The sequence below is a fragment of the Temnothorax nylanderi genome, unplaced genomic scaffold (genome assembly GCF_030848795.1).
Source record: "Temnothorax nylanderi isolate EJ_2023f unplaced genomic scaffold, tnyl_v1.0 TNYL_tig0136_pilon, whole genome shotgun sequence".
NCBI classification, from domain to species: Eukaryota; Metazoa; Arthropoda; class Insecta; order Hymenoptera; family Formicidae; genus Temnothorax; species Temnothorax nylanderi.
Window position 1 is genome coordinate 75,939 of NW_027249198.1, and position 21,979 is coordinate 97,917.

Genomic DNA, 21,979 nt, shown 5'->3' on the forward strand with positions numbered 1-21,979 from the left:
AAGAGTGCGCTATAGGATATCAAAGAACTAGACAGAGGGGCTTTGTGTCAAAAACATTGAAAATATTTATTTATCGATATTCATATACAAGTACACTACACGCGCTGTGGATATGTCCCTTAGAGTTTAAATACTTACATCTCCGAGCAGCCGGAGAAAGGAGAACCAAGCTTATTCGATTGGTTGGAATTACGGTTGTTTTTCTTTAATCGTAAATCGGACGACGGGTCATCGATCCTCGCCTCTAAGTCGCTTTACCGTTAGTATAGTGCATAGGAACTGTAGTCGAAACGCGCGCGAACGATTTCGCGGGGCACAATTGAGGGGAGGATGGAAGAGGGAGAATGGAAGAAGGAGCAGGGCAGAAAGGGGGTAAGAGTGTCGTTCCTTCTCCGGCCGACGTTCCGGCGGTCCTCGTAACTGCTTTTTGGCAAAAAAGGTGCGATTGTATATGTACAATTTGTAACGTGTCGGCTCTCTCGCGATCGCGTTATCGTGATTGTTCGAGGCGAACGAGGCAAATAGTGCGCGAGTAATCGGGATATGTGTGTGTGTGTGTGTACATATGTATGTATGTATGTATGTATGTATGTGTGTGTGTTTGTTTATTGTATACCTGAGTTTATGTAGAGTGTATTAAATCCGGAATCGCGTCGAAACCTCGTCGTCGACGTTGATCGCGAAACTCGCGGTCGCTCGTTAGTTAACAATAGAAGACAACGTATTTACACGGTGCAGCATCTTCGTTCATCTCGGCGACCACCGGAGGCCGGCGGCCGCAGCGAGAAACGCATATGACTTCGTCGTTACAACAGGCACTCTCGGTATCTTACAGCGACGCGACTGCGAAATGCGGCGGTGTTGCCGGCGAACACGTCGTTCTTCGACAGCGTGTCGGAGCTCGGCGACGACGACTCGAAACGTTTTATTGCTATATTTACATTGCTATTGAGACGCGTTAATCAACGTTTGCGTTCTGTCCGTTCGGTCAGGCAACCATCAGGAAAGTTGAAAATTCGGCGATGGTCGAGGCTCCTCGCGCAATACCGTCGCTGGTCGCGGTATTTACAAGCATACCGTACAAAATATGGAACATTCACGCCGGGGGAGGGGAGTAACATAAAAAAATACGGGGGCAAGAGGAATAAAGACGAGATCCTATCCGCGAGAGACGCGACGGATTGCCTCGCGAGAGGGGACCCCCGAAACACCGCCGCCTGCAGCGATTCCAATGCTCCAATTTCCTCCTCGTCGTCGTCGTCGCATGCCCCGCCGTATATAACATAGGCGATTAGTGTACAATAAATAGAGATGCCTTCTCGCTATTTACGGTTGCTCCCGGGTTCACGTCGATTCGCGTCTCTATCGCTCTTAGCGTTATCACATGGGGTAAGAAACGAATGGTTGATCGAGCGGGGACAATGATCAGCAAAGTACATCGACGCCGGTTCTCTCCCCACGTCGCCGACTTCGATCGCTCCATCATCGTCGGATAAATATTCCTCGTTTTCCTTCCTTTCCTCGCACCTTCGAGAAAAATCACACTTTGGTTCCGCGCCGATAACGCGATTTCGATGTCTCGGCCGGTCTTATTGTTACAATATAACGTAATCTCTCGCACCTTCGAATCGGCAACGGCACAATCAAGCACTGCACGTGCGTTACAGCTCGTTTCAATGATATCGAAAGATACATAAATTTGACAAATATATATATATATATAATATGCATATAATATATATATTTCTTGCAAGTATATGCTATGTAAATATATATTACATACACTTATAGGCTCGCTTAATACTTCAATACGCGCTAAATTTCCGCCTTCCGAGAGGACTTTCCGCGGCGATTGTACATACATCAAAGTTAGCGTTTCTCGTCCGGCGTTTTGTAACACAGATGCACTCTTTCGTTTCTTTCTTCATACATGTACATCAATATATATAGACACTCGCCACGACCGTAGGATGGATTCGATAGCAAAAGTATAAAAAAAGGAGACAACGGACAGTCGCGCAAAAGTCGTAAGAAAATTTGGCATGAATGCCGAGGAGACGCTGCCTCGCGATTCTCTCCCGTTCACGCAATCAAGTCCGGATTAACCAGCCAGTGATTCGGACCTGGGAAACGTTCGAGGGAACGAAGAACAAAAGGAAAAGGAATCCGAGAAACTCGCGGAGCTTCGTCCAAGTTTCGGCGTGGGATTTCGAGAGATGCGACGGCAGAGGCAATAAATAAAGAAGCGAATTCGTAACGAATGTACCAGCGAACCGAATTTCCAAAGTTTCGAGCAAAGTAGATATCGCTTCCGAAAGTTTTCGATAATTAACAACGATCGTGCAGGTGTACAAGATTAACGAAGGCAAATAAATTAAGTGACTCGAGGGCGCGAATTAAAGCTACGCCTCGAAGCTCCACTGCGCGAGATCGTCACGTGATCGCAAATAGGAAAAGAAAGTGACGATGATAATGACGATGACGCGAAGAAGAAAAAAAGAAGAGGAGGAAGAAGTAATCCCTGTTTCGTACACGGGAATGAATCGTATTATGGATATCCGATGGTAGTGAGATAGCCGGTTGCGCGACCAATCATCAATCAGGGGAGTAACTCGCGTGTATTAATATATAATGCTCTATTTAATACAGATCGCGGTGCTTCGTTCACCTGATCGCGCCGATTATACTGCAAATCTAAGTTATTTTTACACGCATAAACGTTTAAAAATGACACATTTGACTGAAGCTCCTTTCGCGTGTTTCTTACGTGTTAAATTACGTCATTTAACACGTTTAATTTAAAACGGTGAGAAATGTTTAAGAAGAGCTCCAGCGAAAATAACACTTGGATTTGCAGTGTACGCTCGGCCCGATTCGCCGCGACACGTTTACCCGAATCGACAAAGCTCTCTAGTTAACGATAATGGTAATAACGATAAGAAGAACGATTAGCCTACGGGAGTTTTACAACGTAACTTACAGCGCTACAAGGTATCGCATTCGGCTCTTAACTCCTAACTCCACTTCGCTTCGGGACCAAGAGTGGAGAACGCCTTTAACCCTTCGACCGGTAGCCGTCGAATCCATCGGAGGGGGGATTCGTTTCCAAAACGGCGCAAACTGATATCTCTCGCGTTCTCGCGTATCACAATAAGTTATAAGTTTTATCGAAGAGGAAGCCTCGCGTTCCGGGGAGGTATAGTCTACGGGTTGAAGGATTAAAGTTTTTTTTTTCGTTATCGATGACTCTCGTGCAACAAACAGATCGATAGCAATCGGTAATCGCGAATTACTCGCGAGAGACTCACGAGTATTCTATTCTTATTTCATATATCGGCGAATCGCGGGACGAACAAGCGGCTGCTACACGTCTGCTGCCGTTGCACCGGCACGCGAGAACTCTTTGCGCGCTCTTCATCCTTTAAATAAACACGAATTTTATTTTACAAAATCCTTTACGATCGATCGCGTACACGACGCTCAGCTCGGCGCGACGATCTAAGGATTCGTCGTTCTTCCCACGCGTCCTCCAGACGACGTCTCCATGTCCAATTTCCAAGAACCCCGACATCCGGCCGAGGGGAGGAGGACTCGCAGTGACCCGCAAAGGAAGGGAGACCGTGTCCTTCACGGTCCGTTGACCGTGGCGGCGGAGTGACCCGTCACCAGGCTGTCCGCCGCCGCGGCCGCCGCCGCTGCCGCTGCCGCGACGGGTTTCCCAAGGCGGAATATCGATTGCAGGGACGCGACCTCAGACGCGAGACGGTCCAGCTTCATCTTCACCTCCCGATCGCTCTCCGTGACCGCGGTGACGGTCGGACCGGTCCACTCGGCGCCCAACGAGATGCCGGAATCGCGCTCGTCGCTGGAACCCTCGTCCCAGGGCGGCGACGCCCGCGGTCCCGGCTCCTGCTTGATTCCCTGAAGCGCGAGGAGCGCGCTCGCGGCGTCCTTGTCGCCGATGCGCGACTTGTGCCTGAGCTTGTGAGGCAGACTGTTGTTGACGGCCGGGTTGTTCTGGGAGCCCACGATTATCTGGGGACCGGCCTCGTCGCCGCTGCCCGACGACAGCTCGAACGGCGATTGCGCCCGGCGGCCGCGCGACGACAGGTTCAGCGCGCTCGTGGTGTCCAGGTGGTGCATCGCTGGGTGCGAGTACGGGTACTGGAAGCTCTCGGTCTCCGGGTAAGCGGTCGTCTCGGGCACATAGAGCTGGGCCGGCGATCTGGGCGAACGGGCGCCGCTCACCGGCTGATGGATCACCGACGTGTGCACCGGGCTCGGCGTGCGCGCGTAGAGAAGCGCCGCCGACGGCGGTATCTTCGCGCGTTTCACGCTGATCGGGGGTTCCGTCGGCAGCGCGGCCAGCACGTGTTCCGTGTTGATGACAGACTCGCCGCAGATGCCAAACTTATCGCGTATCGCATCGAGCTGCGCCTTGAGAATGTGATTCTCCTTGCTGAGCTCCATCACCCGTTGCTCCAGGACCATGTCGTTGAAGCGGCGCTTCTCGCGCGACCGCTTGGCGGCCTCGTTGTTGCGCCTGCGACGGTCCCAGTAGCTGTCGTCCTTCTTATTGTCCGGGATGAACTCGCGTTGCTTGCGCTGCGAGAACAGCTCCTTTCGTATGTCAAAGTTGGGCGAGAAGTTATCGGGATGCTGCGGCGAACCATCGTGATGATGCGGCGCACCATCGTGATGATGCGGCGAACCATCGTGATGATGTTGCTGTTGCTGTTGCTGCGGCTGCTGCTGCGGCTGCTGGGCCTGATGATGGTGATGAAGATGCGGCGGTTGAGGCTGCTGCTGCTGTTGTTGCGGCGACAGTTGCTGCTGCGGTTGATGCTGATGCTGCTGCTGAATCGCGGCCGGCGGTCCGCCGTGATGGCCGGGATGCGTGAGAGGCACCGTGAGGGGTCCATGGGCGTCGTGGGGCCCGCCGTGGGGCGCGCCGTGACCGCCGCTATGGGCCATTGTGTGCGTGGCCGGCATGTTGCTGTTCAGACACGCGGTCTCACCATTGATGGGCGATCCACTCTGGCGGGCGACAAACTCTGCCACCATAATTTGTCTTCTTAGTACATCTGGAACGGAAAAGGGGCAATCGGTCAGAGTTAATCGATGCGAAATGGAGATATCGTCGCGCGATTTTTTACTCGTGGGTCAATTCGCGTGCGCGGCGAACAGCAGCGATGACGAAACTCGCGTTGCGTTCCAGACGGCGCGCGGCGATAATACATACGTCAGAGAGAGAGAGAGAGAGGAATGGCTGACAATCAGGCTACCGCGATCAGTATCGTTGTACGTGTCAAGTGGAAGAGAGAGGGGGAGTATCTAATTATAGAGATACTTATATAATCTTGAAAGCTTATTATCAAACTGTATTGGATCTAGGTTTTGAAAAATGGAAATTACAAAGTTCTTCAGAAACTTTCCTTCTAAGAATATAATCTCCATCCTTTTCAAGTTTAATTTGGAAATAACCTTCTTTCGATGCAGAAGGAAAATTATTATTCATCAAATCTGTTTTCTTTTTAATCTTTTTAATGATACGTTTCAATGCGACAAAGACAACTGATTTATGCGGCTGCTTCTGACGTCAAAGCGCGGGAGAGAACAGCCAGAGATAAAAGAATTTTTAGAGATCGAGAGACTCGCGCTCGCCCTGCCAACGGGCGCACCTCTCTCGTCCGAAGTTGCAAAATAGCCTTGAGTAAGGTCACGTTCGCCAAGGTCGAAGGTGCCAGTGAACCCGGCCGGTGAACGTTCGTTTCACCTCTGCCGATTAAAAAAAAAAAATACGTCGTCATTTCGCGACTTCTTACGCAACAATCGATATTCCACAAGAACGGGCCTCCTTGATCTTTTCGATCCGCGACGATTTTACGAGAAGATTGAGGAATCGCGGTGAACTTGAATTCCGACGGATCTTTTTCGGACAATCGACCAATTAGCGGCGGCTTCTTCGAGATAACATTCTGCAATTTTGACGACGGAGATACCGTTTCGGGCAACCGTGACGCAAGCTTGTATAATTGGATTGTCCCCAAATCGATTATCGGTTCGCGATTAAGCGCCACGAGGCGGGAACGAGCGCGTCTACTCTTCGCGCGTTTATTTTTAACCCGCGATCGCGGATGAAAATACTCCGCCGGCATCGCCTTCGTATACGTACGTAAAGCCCCTTGCACAATGCCAGGCAACAGGCAATAGGAACAGGAAATAACCAAAAAATCGTTAATTACAACCTAAAAAATTCGAATGCTATGATTGGTTGGCAACAGGCAATAGGCATAGAATTTCCAACGTGACGGAAACTCTGTGCCTATTGCCTGTGTCACTGTTTATTCTGCATTTATACATGATTTCTGATTTCTATTCCCTGTTCCTATTGCCTGTTGCCTGGCATTGTGCAAGGGGCTTAAGCCTTAATCCGAGCAGCGGATGCGCGGCGCGGTTATGCAACCGCGCGCACGTGCGTTCACCGCGCCGATCCACGTGTTCTGGATGTCGAACGGTCGCGCAGTCGCGTCGTCTCGCAATAAATAACGGCAGAAAACACACGTTTGCTCGACCTTCGATATTTATTTATCAATATTGTACAAGTCTCGATGCAGCTTGAGGCCATTAACGCTAACGTACTAATTATGCCCGCGAAGATGCACAAGAAAGACATCTTTTTTCCCGTGTCTTTTTCCTCCTTCTCTCTCTCTCTCTCTCTCTTTTTCGGATCAATCGTCGTCGATCACTTTGCGACAAGCTAATCGTCGATATAAGTTATATGATTTGTGGCCTAAAAAATCCACTCTGAGATGAGATAAGTATCGTTACGTAAATTGGCGTGCTCCATATGTGAGAATATTTTAATCGTAATAGGCACGGCGTGTTGTGTGTCGATCGCATCGCTTATCGTCGCTACGATAATCGTGCACGAACTCGACCTCGTAAAAATCCCGACGATCCTAGGCACTGAATTTCGTCCGAAAGTCTGTACGGCGATTTCACAACTAACTGTCCGTCAACGAAAAAAACTAAACATGAAGTAAGATTATCTTCATTTATGTCGGTTTTTACCAATGTAGATTAACTTTAAACTTTTTCTAATTCTTAGAGCTAGAAAAGGATAAAAAGTAAATTAAACCGAGATTAAATCTAATCTACATTGATAGAAATGGACATTAATCATCTTTAGAAAAAAAAAAAACTCGTGCGCGGTGAGTAGAAAATTTTATCTATTCCACTTTCTTTACGTCACTGATTGGACGGAATATTTTATATAAAACAGATCTCTCAGTCGGACAGTTCTCTAATCGCTTCCTGATTCTCTTTATACTGGATTTCTATTCAGAGACATGCTCGTTACGCTATCAAATCATAGTCGACGCGGGAAGTAAGATCTTGGCAGTAAAACCCCCGCTCGTGCGCGGTTACGCAACTATTGATGAACTTTACCTCCCGCGGCAATATAAATGATAAAGCGTTTCGCGCGCGACGGATGTAACGACGCACGTTATGTAAGCCGCTAGCTAGCGGCGCTTATTTCCGCGGAAGTGTACGCTACGCGTTCGTCGTAAGACGCATGTGGCGCGTTAATGAGAGTCGAGTCTCCGTTGCTGCGAAAGGCTTGCTCCGCGCGGAAGATTCAGACTCGCTGGTGCTCGCGGCGGATTCGTCAAAGCAAACTGTTCAGTCGCGTTCGTCGCGTTTGTTCGCGCTCGTTTGCTTGGTCTGGATCCAGTCAAAAACATCACGCATCCGACATGACATTTAGCTCATTACGAGATAGAGTCCTTTCAATCTTGCGACACACAAGCACGAGACCGGTAAAGTTGAGACCAGATAAAGAGTGCGAACGAAGGAATGAATTTGCATGGATGGCAAGTACAAACGAGTCTAAATTTATATTGACGAAAGCATTTCCTCTCTTGCCGAAAAGAAAGAGCTCGTTCGTTCGCGTTCGTTCGCGCTCGTTCGGCCTGAACCCGTTTTTACAGAGACAAACGGAGACAAATGGAGAAAATAACCGCAAACAAACGATCCGGCAGTACCGCGACTCCGACGGGTTTACTGACACGAGGAGTACCTCTCTCGATCGCAGACTGTACGCCAAAACGAAAAACCATCTCGAAGTATACTCTTATGACGACGCAGCGAAGATTTCTAGGATCCTGATATGGAAATCAGACGACTCACACCGGCGTGACGCGCACGCTCGTTATTTAATATGGCGTTACGCAACTCGCCGTCGTCTGTTTTTTTTTTCAGAAGTTCGGGAGTGACTCATTAATTCTACGACTCTCTCGCGCTCAACTGGGTCGAATAATTCGTGTTCGCGTGACACGAGGAAGAGCGCCGTCAACACCGCGTTATGCGTCACGTCGCGGGGAAATAGAATAGTTAAGGAAGTAAATCAGAATCTTCGCGATGACGATGTATCACCCGTTTCCCGCAAAGCGAGTCGTTCCGATAACCGTATTATTTTTGACCGCGGAGTCGACTCCGCGATTACTTCGCTCGCGTTCGCAGGATCGTTTGAAGGATGCAATCTCTGGAAGTCTGTTCTCCTGGCGAGCCGGATTGCCGACGCATTACAACACCGATTCCGACCGGCTTTGAAAGTCGAGGTGGTCGGTCGGTCGGTTTCCTCGATATATCAGAGCGCGCGACACGGAGCAATGAATTATCGGGACACGAAACGCCGTCGAAAATTGAGCAATCTCCTGGAATTCAAGCCGCCCAATTACGTACGACGAGTTTCGCGTGACTCACGTTATCCTTCGCTCGATCCGACCTGTCGATTTTTCCGCGTCGCGTCGCGAAAGCCGCCCACGCAAGTCACGAGGCTCGTTAGAATGAAACCGATCATCCAGCGTCAAAACAATTATAATTCCAACATCCACTGTGCACCAATTAAAAAAAAATTGACCGAATATAACGGAGAGAGAATTTCGAGTTGCTCTTCTTTACCGAGGCTAAATTGTCTCTAACTATCAATTGGGAAAGAATCGTATAGATTTGAGAATGCGTGCAACGTACGCTCCGCTCGTTGATATCGCAACTTTGCGAAATCCCGATGGACGTGCTCCAAGAGAACTCGCGATTTCCGCCCACGGCGGACGACCTCCCGCGACACGACGTTCTCTTCTGCGTTTTGAAATTAGCTCGAAATTATTTCGGTGACTCGTAAATTGCTCTATGATCTCGCGGGCGCGATCTATTTCGAAGCGCGCGACGATTCACGCGCGGATTTCGGGCTGATTGTCGCGTGCGCGCGCTCGGCCACGCGGCACTTCCCGCTCTCGACACTCGATTCGAGAGTCTTCGCGAGGGAGAAACGCCGATTCCGCCGAAGCGGCGTGTTTACTCGCATCGATGTCTCTGATTAAACGCGTAAACAACATTGTTGATCGTCGCGATGGCTGCGACGCGCGTAAAGCACCGCGCCGCGTTCAACGTCGTTCGGCTAATATAATTCCGACGCAGATCGCGTAAACAACCGCGGCCGCTATAGGTCGCATTTCGCGTCGCACTCGCGCCGTGACGTACACGGACGGCGGAAACGCCGCGTTGCGTCGCGCCGCGTGACGTACGCCACGTATTACGGTTGATTCAGACTATACGGCACGGACCGTCACGTTCCGGCAACGACACGTACCGACACCGGCACGACAAAACATTAAACAATGCGTTTTAACGAGACTGTTCACACTAACCGGCACCGACCTGCACGTTCCGTCAACGGAACGTACCGACATTGACCGACATTATCGCGAAGAATGTTTTGACGGTCCGTGTCGGAACTTGTCGGGACTTGTCGGTGGCGAGTCGGACAGTCTGAACTGAATAACGGTAAAGAACGGACGCAATAACAAGATGGACCAGGAAAAATTAATTGAAATGGTTAAATCTTGTGAGCCATTGTATGTAATGAGCCATTCAAAATATAGTGACAATACATTTAAAGAAAATGCTTGGAGAAGAATTGCGAAAGAAATGAACCAGCCAGGTAAGATGAATATAATTTATTCTATTGTATTAATAAAATAGTTTTTATAAAATATTTTTTAATTTATGTGTCTTGCCATTCAACACGGCCATGCTTTGTCATAAAAAATTCCTTGAATGCATCTCGAACAGTAAATGCAGTATTTGTTGCACTTCCTCCTTGTCGTGGTAAATTTTGTAAACCAATGTCAGCTCTATCAGCTCTATGCGCATGGTCTTGTTGTGTGGCATTAAATTATAGTCTCGGATATAATTGTGCAAAATGCACGTAGTCAAAATGATTTTATCTGCATTTTCTGGTTTTAACTTCAGTCTTCGATTGTTAACGCTGAAATTTTTGACTCAATATTCCAAATACGTTTTCCGACACTCTTCGTGCGCGTGAGAGACGGTAGTTAAAAATTCTTTTTGATCTATCTTCTTGAATTTGAGAACCAGGATATGGTCTTAATAATATTTTTTTAACGGAATGCCTCATCGCCAACTATGACATAAGGCATAACATTCTGCGTATTAGGAAGCGCATTATCTTTCGGGATATTCAATTTATTTTTTTCGAGAGCTTTACCCAATTTAGAATTGGAAAATAGGCCTCCATCGCTATTCTACCATATCCGCCTATGTCTACCGCGATAAATTTGTAATGTGCATCGAACTAATGCTAAAAGAACAATGGACAAACGTTTTCTTATAATTAAAAAACTGAGAATCCACTATTTGCGGAGCTTGAATGGTCACATGTTTCCCATCAAGAGCGCCTAAACAATTTGGAAATTCCAAATATCCCAAAATTCTTCGGCAATTTTTTTCCATTTATCCACTGTAGGCTTTGCATTGTTAGTGGCATCAAATTCTCTATTATCGCTTCGCATACTTGAATAACAATCGATTGCACCGTTGAATGTCCGACGTCTATAACTGGTAGCTATTGTTTTATACGAATCACCAGTAGCTAAGAACCTACGAAATATAAGATAATAAATAAAAAATTATAAATATAAAATATACAATAAATATTAATATAAACAAATTGTTCGTTTTTTTCCAGCGACTGCTTGTAAAAAACATGGACAAATCTTCGAGATTCTTTAGAAGAGCGTTAAAAAAAAAACGTGAAACAAAAAGTGGACAGTCCGCCTCAAAAATAAAAAAATGGAAATTTGAAGATGAAATGTCGTTCTTACTACCATTCATGCAAGAAAGAGACACGTGCAGTAATTTAGAAGATGTCAGTGATGATAATAATGAAGGATGAACCGTAATGAAGACGAATATGATGATACAAACAATGGGAGAGAAGATGATAGAAACGATGATAGAAGAGATGATCGAAACGATGATAGAAGAGATTGGTAGAAGAGATGATCGAAACGATGATAGAAGAGATGATCGAAACAACGATAAAGACAAGTGATGATAATGTGGATGATGAGTTACACGTTGAAATGAGAAAAAGAGAAAACAAAAAGACATTAACAGAAAAAATATCAACTAAGCTAAGAATAAAGAAAATAAATGTCAAACACAACCAGAAACGGCATCAGAAGTGATGATAAAATATTTTTGGAGAGAAAAAAACTGCAAAAGCGCAAATAACTCCACCGACTCAACAATCTAATGATTCTAATGCAATAAACACGTTTTTTTCAAGTATTGCAGCAACGGTAAACAGTTTTTCTCCTTACTATCAAAATATAGCTAAATCACAAATATTTTCCATTATCTCTGATCTTGAAATGAAACAAATTTTGCAAGAGCAACCTCCTAATGCACCTATACAACGTCAACATTCTGCCGAATTATATCACACTAGGCCGCATGTATCACGTCCTTTATCATCAATATCAGTATCACCATCGTCACCGTCATTGTCAACTATACCAGCATCTCCTTTAACAACTCCAACTGTATCGCCATCATATTACGATATGTCAATGCCAATGCCACATCTCGGTGAACAAACAGGTTATACACAGAATACAATGTAAATTTTATAAAAAATGTTTACCTTAAACAAACTGCAAGCCTTTCTGTCGGTGAAATTGCTTCACGAAACGACGTATTTTCTTTTTCTATCGCAGGCTCAATTAATTTTAACAACTCATACGGCCGGGGAATCACGTTCCGTTCTTCCGCTTACGACGGAGTCAAAATAATCGGCGAATTCGCGCGCGATCCAGGAAGGAAGATCACATATCGCGAGGTTCCTTTCCGTCCTTCTCGCGTTCGAACTGCGCGGCAGCGTCGCGTATTAACTTTTACTGGACGGAAGTGATTTTGAACAAATAGACCGCAGGTTCGCACAAATATGATGTTTATCTTATTTACCAACGAAATAATTCTTCAGCCGAGAAGAAGCAGTGACATCACTTATCGAAATTAAAACGGCAATAAAGAATAGACGCGATAAACACTCCTAACGTCATTCCTCCCGCTCTCTATCGTTTTTTCTTTCTCTCACTCATCGTGATCCATGATCCCACGATTATGAAACAATTGCGTCACGCACAAATTAATGAAGACGTACGTAAAGGCGCGTTCTGATATTCAAATCGGGATACGAGGCCTTTAGATAGATCGACGTGACGTCAACATGCAAATGTTGCTCTGTTATTTTTATCGGCTAATGCGCTCCGCGGAAATGGAATGCTTATGAAATTCTAACGCGTGAAAACTAAATGGAAACATTACGCAATCTCATCGATCGCTTTCGTATATATTCCAAACGGCGCATCGCTGCTCAATTAATCGGCCGATTCTAGATTCCGTATAATAAGGTTCGCATGCACCGTACACGTATGACGTAGGCCTCTCTCCTTCCCTCTGTCTCATCTTTCGCTCGCGCGAACGCTGCAAGGGCAGATACGTGACGCAGGTCAATAGGCGAGGCGACGATTTCGTGCATTTTCCGCGAGGACGAGGCGTCATCGGCAACGAGAAACGAGGCTGAATCACGTAAACGGCGTCGCTTTTCTCGCAATCGGTTTCGCCGAATCATCGCTACCGGCCGTGGTATCGTTACGCGTGCATATCGTGGGTGGGTGCACCCACGGGTTTTCCGTCGAAACGTCACCAGACGCCGTTGCGCAATCTCATAACTCCGCCGCGTCGCGTACCGTTTACTGCTCCACTCGATCTCCACATCGAAAAATCATCGTGACGCTACGTCGCGCGCTCTCGGTGACTTGGCTCGATATAATTTAATGATGAGCTCACTGAATCGCGCGCCGGTCCACGGTCGACGTGTGTTAAGGTAAATGTATCAATGCTGGGACACTTAAGATCTAACCTTTATTATCTTTGATTCTTTGATTTTAATTCGCCTTATAACTTATTTAGGGACTAAAATGATAAAAATGTCCAGACATAGGTACGTGTCCAAGCATTGGTACATTTAGGTACCTTACTCTCCGTGACGCGAAGAATCCTCTTTTCGAGACAATAATATTCCCGAGATACCATACTATAATCTTTAGGTTTAACGATTGACGTTATCTGCGTGTTTTTCTCGCTCTACCTTGATCTCTATCGTAGTTTCGGGAACCAGAAGGCCGCTAGAATTCGTCAAGCGAGATCGAAAGTCTCGGGGAAATTAGATCAGATCGGGGTCACTCGCGATTCACGAATCACGCGCTATTAATATTTATTCGTTGTTGTCGCCGTTTGTTGTTAGCACCAGGAAAAACGTCGCGGCCAACTGCGCGTTCCTCTGATGGTAATTCCTCCGAGCCACGCGTCTCCCCGCGGTATCTCTCCGGGGGTCGTCACTATCAATCGACATTTCCGAGGAAATCTTATCTCCCCTCTCCCTCCTCCCGCCGGTATCATCTAATTTTCCGGGAATGGCCGGGCCGGACCGGGAAAGGAGAGAGGAAAAATAGCGGGAGGGAGATAGAACGCGTTGTTCGTATAAAGCGGGCACGTGTTCCGTCCGCGCGTTGCGCAATGCGGCGGCCCCGCACGTGGCCCGCTGCTGCGTGCATGGCACGGCACAAGCGTCGCATTTGCGTCTCGACGGGACTCGCGCTCTCCTTCCGGGAACGTGCCGATGCGCGGAAAATCCGCCCCGGGGATTAATGCGTAGCACGAAATCGTAGCGCGTTCTACGCTTTCCGCGGAGCCGTTTGGCGCCGTTTCTCCGAGAATGCGGCGTACTTTCCGCATTGCGACGTCGATTTGAGAAAAGAATCTCGACGCAGTTGTGCAATTATTATATATTTACTATATTATAATATACGCACGCGCACACACAAATATATATAAATACAGCAAATATATTTATAAAATAGCAAAAAAATTATACATATAGATATGAAAATGGAATATTGTCGTTTGACGACGTTGTAACCGCGGAAACAGCGCTTGCGACGTTCATAAACAACGCTTACGAAATCAGTATCATACATAGAGAAAAAAATAATGTTGTATCAACAGCATTAGTCTAATTGGAAATAATCTTGTAAATTCAATAACAGTATTAGTGAAACAATACTTATTTAATAAAAAAAAATACTTATTTCATTAAAACAAAACCATAATGTATTGAATTAACAAGATTATTTCCAATTAGACTCAGGCTGTTGATACAACATTATTTTTTTCTCCGTGTAGTTTAGAATACAAAATAATTAGCGACGTATTACGTTGCTCGATGAGTAATTAGCATGATATCACGCCGTATCTCGATTAACTCATCCGTTGACCCGGTGCCAGCGTTTATTTTTTTTCTCCTGACGCATTCGTTCGAAGAAGCGGCTTATACAATGTGCATACGCGACGTATTCTCACCCGTGTGTATATCTTCCCGGAAATTTATTTACATTATTTCCCGGCCGCGGCCGGCCGACCGCCGGAAAATCTCGCGACGGGACGGAAGTCTAAAATTATTATATCTAGGAGAGAGAATAACACTCTCTCCGCGCTACGATCACAAACGATCCTACGGAGCTGCGATAATAAAGCTCGGCGGAATTATACGGGACGATAATCTCGTAGTAAGCGAGATGTAAAAAATTTTAACTGAATCGATAACGAGGCGGCGGATATAATACGTATAATAATAATAATCTATAATAAATAACTCGGGCACGTCTGTCTGTGCGTGACGATCTTGGGGAGCACGACCATCCGCTGGATATTATTACTTGCGGAACGTGCATTTCAGAAAAACCGCTGAATAGGATGCGCGCGAACGCCCCGAAAATAGTCCGGGTACGACGAACTTAAGCGAGCGCTCGCGCGCGCGCGCGCTGGTACACATAAAGGCATGTGCACAATGCCGGGCCACCCGACACCCGACCGCGCTTTGGCCGTGGTGGCGACGTGTTACGATTGCGGTCTTGCGGTCAGCGCTCACGTAACAGCGAGCACTGATACCGTTATCGGCCTCCGCCGAGGCATTTCGAACCGGTCTCCGATTTCGTTTCCCGCTCATTATGCAACCGGACCGCGATAACGCGCCGCTCCGATCATCAACGGAACGAGAAAGGAAAATTTTACGACGCGCGCGCGACCCGATTGCATCGCGAGATCGCAGATTAAATCCCCGAGGGGTGAAAGAGGAGGGGGGAGATCGCGGATCTCGAGGAAGATCGTAATCGCGCGCGTGTCCAAGGCTCTTAGAGCACTCCGGTGCTCGATAAGAGGTTCCGGAAAAACGAGAGGTCGGGAACCAGCGCCAGATTGATCGACGACACCCGGTATAGTCGCATTATAGTCGCGTAACAGAGGCACGCTTTGTCGTTACATAATCGTGCGTCACGCGGCCCGGCCGGCTTGATACGATTCGATGCGGGAGGGGAAGGGGAAAGGCCAGGCAGAAGCGAGACCGAATTACATGAGACTTCTTCTTCTTGAGTAATGACCTTTAAGCAGTACTGCTCCAAATAAGCCAGGAATTACATGAGACGAGTGCGTGTGTGGTGGCTCCTATACACATTTTAAGCCGCCGGACGCACCGCCCCGCTTCGTAATTATCGCGGCTAGGGGAGGGGGGGGGGGCAAGGAGTCTCCACGGAATCTTAATTCGCCCTCGTTTTTCGAGACATCGCGTACCAATCGCACGCGTTCGCGTTTTCAATAGTTTTCATCGCGTTTATTATTTCGCGGTGATTCGTTCTCCGGGATGTTTACCGGTTTCGATCGCGTTTCTCGCACAATGTCGCACGTTCACGTTCCGGCGGGGCTCGCGATCCACGTGAGATCCACGGCGTTTCTTACGACGCGCCCCGACCTTCCCGCTACACGTGACACGGGCGGGTAACGAGCGAGGCCTTTGCGCTAAAGCGTTTATCCGCGTTACATAATATACGCGCGTGATGACAACATCGTGACACGATCGACGTTCCCCTTCTTTTTCCCCGCGAGCTCCGAACAAAGCGACCGATTTGTTTATCCTGTTGCTCCGAAAATTATGATTCTTGTGACATGTGGTGTAGCGCGTATTCGTGCATATACACGGCATTCTATTATAAATAATGATTACAAAATTGCAATGCATTCTCTTTTAAAATTTTAACCTTAAAAGATAAAAGTCTAAGAAATACGGTATTTGAATTTCTTTAATCGACGAGCAGTTAATAAAAATGTACCGCAATTTGATTTAGGTAGCTACATAAATTGTGCGGCCTTCTGGCGCGCGGCTCGATTCTTTGGGCGGTGTGAAAGTCGCTTAAGAAATAACGCGGTGCGTGATGCAACTGTTAGCACATAGCGCGCAAACGCTCGCGCAATTCGCGCGGTCGGTTCGCCTTGTGTTGTTGCGACCGCCCCGTCCCGTCCCGTCCCGTCCCGTCCGCCACGTGACTGCAACACGTGCAGGCTGTTATGTTAGACCATTCACCTTCGTTGCATAATACGAGCGGGAAAAGGTCATCGCGGCGAACAACGGAGTCTGATATTTGCTAATATGATCGATAAACCGGCCGCCCCGCCGCCCCGCCGCTGCCGCTGCCGCAGTCGCAGCTGCTTCTGAACCGCGATCGTCGCGGAATTTGATCGCTCGATTCCGCGACGTGAGAGGCAAAGCCACCTCGAATTAACGCTCGTGACGCAATTCTTACCGCGGTAATACGGTCGTTGAAACATTGATATCCACGATATTTTCGTCGACTGGCGCTATTTCTTCGCGTTTACCTACGGAGTTTAACAAGAATTGGAAATGAGCTCGCCCCGAATAGCGATTTGCCGTCGATATCGTTTAAATAAGAAATAGAGCGGCGCAAACAGATACAAGACGCTCACCGTTGTCTCTCTTTCCTTCCCTCTCTGTTAATTTACACGATGGTGATCGATGAACGGCCGATGACGCAACGTTTAATCCACAATGTCCGAGACGCGACGACACGTATATACGCCTTAGATATCGCCGATATATCCGGCCGCGCGTACGCCATACACACACACATTAACGTGCACGGACGGGAGAACCGTAACTAGCAGTAGCTGCACTTGCGACCGCTCGCAAGTTGCAACGTAACACCTGCGACTACGTGCATTTCCGCGCAACGCAGATACCGCTAATCCGCTCTCTGACGCGACCGCAAACACCCCGCCGGACAATATCCGTATCGATCGGCAGATAACTCGATCTCTTTCGCGGAAACCTCCGGCGCGGCCGCGGCGCGACCGGCGCAAATTGCGATCGCACGCGATCGAATCGAAACCGAGTCGAGTCCGGCCCCGCAAGTGCCGACCCCGATTTTCTCTCTATTGTCGAATAAACGCACCGTCATCCGAAGGCTCAATGTAATTTACCCGTTACTTCGGCGTACGACACGTTATCGGCAGCTGTATGTATGTATACGAAAAAAAAAGAATATTCTTGATTTGAAAATATTTTTAGTTTCGACGTGGAAATCTTTTAAAGTGAGATTAAATTACGTTAAATGAAAAAAATCTGTTTGAATGAAGTCATCGGTAGCTGTACATAAAAAAAAATATACATATTTTTGATTTAAAAATATCTTTAGTTTCAACATGGGAATCTTGAGAAACAAGATTATAATATACTGCGAAAAAAACTTGCTTGAATGAAGTCATTTCGTGTAATTTAATAACCAAGAAAAAAAAGTTGAAATTCTTATATAAGAAGATTATAGGTTGTTGCGTATCTACGAAACAATGAACGCGTTAATTCGACGTAATAACGATTTGACACTTTTTTTCTGCGTATAACTTATTTACCCATTTATCTATCTAATTGCTGGAACATCCGGTAGTTATATTATTACAGTAATGACTCGGCCACACATCTTTCGTCTCTCTCTCTCTCTCTCTCTCTCTCTCTCTCTCTCTCTCTCTCTCTCTCCTCTCACCAGCGTCCGATTTCTCGGTTTTTCTGCAACTCGATGGATTTGAGGATTTTCCGCGGATCAGTCACGTCTAATTCTAAGCAATATGCCGCGAACGTGCACGTGCGTGCCCTTCGGGCCGGAGTCCGTGAAGTTTATTGCACGGACGGTTTACGCTACGAGGTTGAGAGAGCTCCGTAAATTGGGCCGTGGCCCACTTTGATAGAGAGCCATAGCGGCACGCGGCGGGCGAGGTGGGAGGAGAGATCGATGGGGAAGGGGAGTCGGAGTGTAATGAGAGAAGGAGGGAGAGAAAGAGGGGAGGTTCCCGTTTCGCGAGATGATCTCGCGATCGATGGATCACTCCTTGGAGAATTGTATAATGGCCGATGCTAACCGATAGGGTATAGATGTGCCAAAATAAGACGAAGAAGAAGAAGAATGGATCACTCCTCGTAGCTGTCACGGGCACGTGGAAAGACTTAACGAAATCGATCGTTGCGTAACTTCACAGCAAAGACCGAGGAAACGTTATCAATCGTATCTCGATTCCGCAATGTGTCTCAATTAATCAAATTCGCCGGGATCGGCTAATTTTAAATTATAATCGGCCGTTAAGAGGCGAGAAAAAGAGAGAGAGAGAGAGAGAGGGAGAGAGAGAGCTTACCGTACGACGAGAATATCGATTCTTCTCACGTAACCGAGCGCGAGCGACGCGAGCGGCGATGGCGGCGGAGTCGAAAGGGTAAAAATAAAATCCGACCTTGATCCTTGATCGCGATGCATTTCGCAAACGCACTCGGTACCGCGAAGGCGGAACGTCGCGCGCGTTCTCCATCGCCTCCAGTTTCGCGCGGAACCGAAACCGTGAAGCGAAAATTTCAGCCCCCCCCCCCTTTTTATTTCTCTCCGCTATCGCGGGCCCTCGCGAACGCGGGGAGGGATGACGCAACGCGACGAACAACGACGCGTCGTGTTGCACGCACTTTCGTAAGTCGCGGCGAAGCGAAGACGCTTTATCCTCGTAAACGGCCGCGCGTGACGTCACCGCGTCGGTCGCGTATTAATTGCATTTTCTCGAAACTGTGCCTTTATCTACCACCTGCGTTATTCGAGAGTCCGCGTGATTCAGCCGCGCGAATATCGGGACGATAAGATATGCACCGCGCGGCCGGACAATGGATGCACCCGGGACGATCACGTTCGCGAATGTTATCGCCGAGCGCGATATTGCGTCATTCGTGTGCGCGAACTTCTCAGATCGCCAATTACTCGGCTTCGCGAAAATCGCGCGGACGCATGTCTTTAATACGCCTCGTCTCGCATTTCCAAAGAATGACAAAATACAGATCTTATAAAACGATCTGTATTTTAAACGTAAAATTCTCACGCAAATAATAATATTATTAGGCCAAGATCCAGTCCTGACCGTTCAACGGCGTTTTCCTTAATTTGATTGGTCTACATTTTGTATAAAACGAAGCGAAGAGATCGATTTGATATTTTGCAGAATTTCATATCGTCGTTTGAATTTTAGTTTTTTTTATAGCATTTTTTGCAACGTCGAAGTAATTCGAATCTTCGACGATCGCGAGGAGTCGATCTTTGACAGGCGAGTGTAATATGGAGGTCTCTCTCGGTGAGCTAATGCACTGTTTAAATTCGTAGTGTCAAATTATACTCAATTTGAGTCATTTTTAGCCACTGCTTCTACTAAAAAGAAATATGGCGTTAATTTAATTAAACCAATGAAATTAAAATAATACTGTTTTGTGTGAAAATAATAAATTTCGACACGCGTGGTTGAAAAAAATAATAAAATATTATTTTCAATTTCACCCTTTAATATTTAACAGTGTATAAGGGTCCTGTCAAACCGTGACTCGGAGTTTCGTACGCGCCGTTCTCGCGTCTCATTCGCGCCGGAAGCACGTGCTCTAAGATGCTTCTAACGTCGCGAATCGATGATGAGAATCTCGCGAACGCGAGAGCTTCGAGCGATTTTTACGGAAAAGCGGCGCGCGTATTTTTCAAACTTTTTCGAGATTTTAAGTGTCCGTCAATTTCTGGTCAATTACACGACACATGAAATATACCATTGTTCTTCACGTCCGAACTCGCGCTGCCAATTGACCCTTTCTGTTAATGTTTTCGCCAGCGTGCGCCAAGGAAGGATGGTACTCACCAATCTTGAAAGGTTCCGTCGATCCGGAGCGCGCGATAGAACAGCGATCCACGATTGTCGTCGATCTCCAAGTCGACCCTATCGACCTTCGGGGGACCGCGGAACAGTCAGAAATATACAGTTTCCCCGCGGGTTTTCCACAGGCGTAACTATCGCGACGCGATCGTCGAAACGGGAACGGCACGCGGCAATGCTCCGTTCATCGAACCTGCGGCGGTGCGGCGCGCGGCTGTCACTGCGACATAACAGTCGTCCCCGTAACACGAATCTCCGGCAACTTTACTCCGGCGTGGACACTCGACGTAAAAAAACGTACCAGTACGAGTGCGTCCGTGCGGAGTGGGCACTCGCGGAAGAGAGAAAGACGAGGCACTCCCGAAAGGAACGATCGGCTGCCACTGCAAGACTCGACGCGAGACGACGGGCCCTTCTGCCTGCCTGCCTGTCTGCCGCGCGCTCGGGCGAGTGAACTTGAACTCCGCGCTACGCGGGTGACAGCGATCCGCGACGTACCGCGTCGTTGCACTGCGTGAAGCTCTCGACGGCGTAAACGCGTATATATACAGCGTGTATATATGCGAGCACACGTATGTATATCTTGTGTACAAGATATATTATACGTGGTGTGATGCGGGCTCCGCTGCGCGAAGCGAGACTCTCTCGTATAGACGCGCACGTCCGCTCGCTACGAAGCCGGGCTGACAACTGACTGCGCGCACCGCGTGAGACTCCGACGGTGACTGCCGTACGTACCGCCGTCTTGGCCCCAATGTCGTCTGGCTCCGATCCGATGTCGAGAAGGCTGACTGGACGGGGTTGCCTCGCGCGCGCGCGTGTGTGAAGCCACGTTGGTGAACGTAGGTCGCGCGAGACGGCGCAGGGGGAGGGGGGGGGACAAGTTTACGCCTGGTTTATACGCGGTTTATGTGTGACGGTCTCCCCCCACCCCCGAGCGCTCACCGGCCTCCCTCACCACATCGTCCGCGCGACCGGCTCCCAAGTCCCAACGCGCTTCTGCGTCAGACCGTCCGGTCCCCCACTCTCGCCCCCCTATCGCCGTGCGTTGCGCGACGACGCTCCCCCCGGTGCCGACCCCCCCCCCTCCCGCCCGGCGCGGCGGTATCCTCGCGCCGCGGAATCCACCCGCGTCGTCGCTCCGAGCGGACGAGCCGGAGCGGCGCGATTAGATTGCGTCGTGTGCGCGACCGCGACGCAAGTGCCACGCAGGAGTGACACTTCGTCGCTGGCGCGCCGATGTGACGGAATTTCTTGGGCAATTCCGGGAAATCGACGAAAATGTCCGGCTATCGATGACGGCTGGAGAGCGAGCCGAAACTTCTGACCAAGGTCGGGAATGCATGGAGAGCTCCAGCTCCAGCCAGGAGGCGAATTAAATAATCGAAGCATTTTTGAGAAAGTAGATTAAATCGAGGTATATAATACGCTCGACTACTGTTTCATTTATTCGTGTGTCCTAAGCTTACTTGGACTCTTAATC

The 21,979-nt window shown here is 48.1% G+C and overlaps 2 protein-coding genes across 3 annotated transcripts; one reads left to right on the plus strand and one right to left on the minus strand.

Moving 5' to 3' along the window:
• Positions 1–41: 41 nt before the first annotated feature.
• Positions 42–21,263, minus strand: LOC139777020 (uncharacterized). Of its 2 annotated transcripts, none has more exons than XM_071714166.1 (2): positions 20,482–21,263; positions 42–5,084 (listed from the first exon to the last, which is right to left on the minus strand). In XM_071714166.1, exon 2 carries the CDS (start codon positions 5,062–5,064, stop codon positions 3,628–3,630), a length of 1,437 nt encoding a protein of 478 aa, XP_071570267.1. In that variant the 5' UTR covers positions 5,065–5,084; positions 20,482–21,263; the 3' UTR covers positions 42–3,627. The 2 variants fall into 2 exon arrangements, with proteins under 2 accessions (XP_071570267.1, XP_071570269.1); XM_071714168.1 differs by lacking the exon at positions 20,482–21,263 and adding an exon at positions 8,770–8,904.
• LOC139777022 (uncharacterized) lies at positions 9,596–12,102 on the plus strand. The gene is given in 8 exon segments (XM_071714170.1): positions 9,596–10,011; positions 11,058–11,088; positions 11,091–11,257; positions 11,260–11,357; positions 11,389–11,416; positions 11,418–11,450; positions 11,453–11,572; positions 11,574–12,102. Coding segments are annotated over 8 exon segments (1,035 nt in total). The 5' UTR covers positions 9,596–9,873; the 3' UTR covers positions 11,994–12,102.
• Positions 21,264–21,979: the final 716 nt, after the last annotated feature.

Excerpts from the sequence above, each read along its gene's own strand:
- LOC139777020 (XM_071714166.1), bottom strand. The coding sequence starts at position 5,064 with ATGGTGGCAGAGTTTGTCGCCCGCCAGAGTGGATCGCCCATCAATGGT.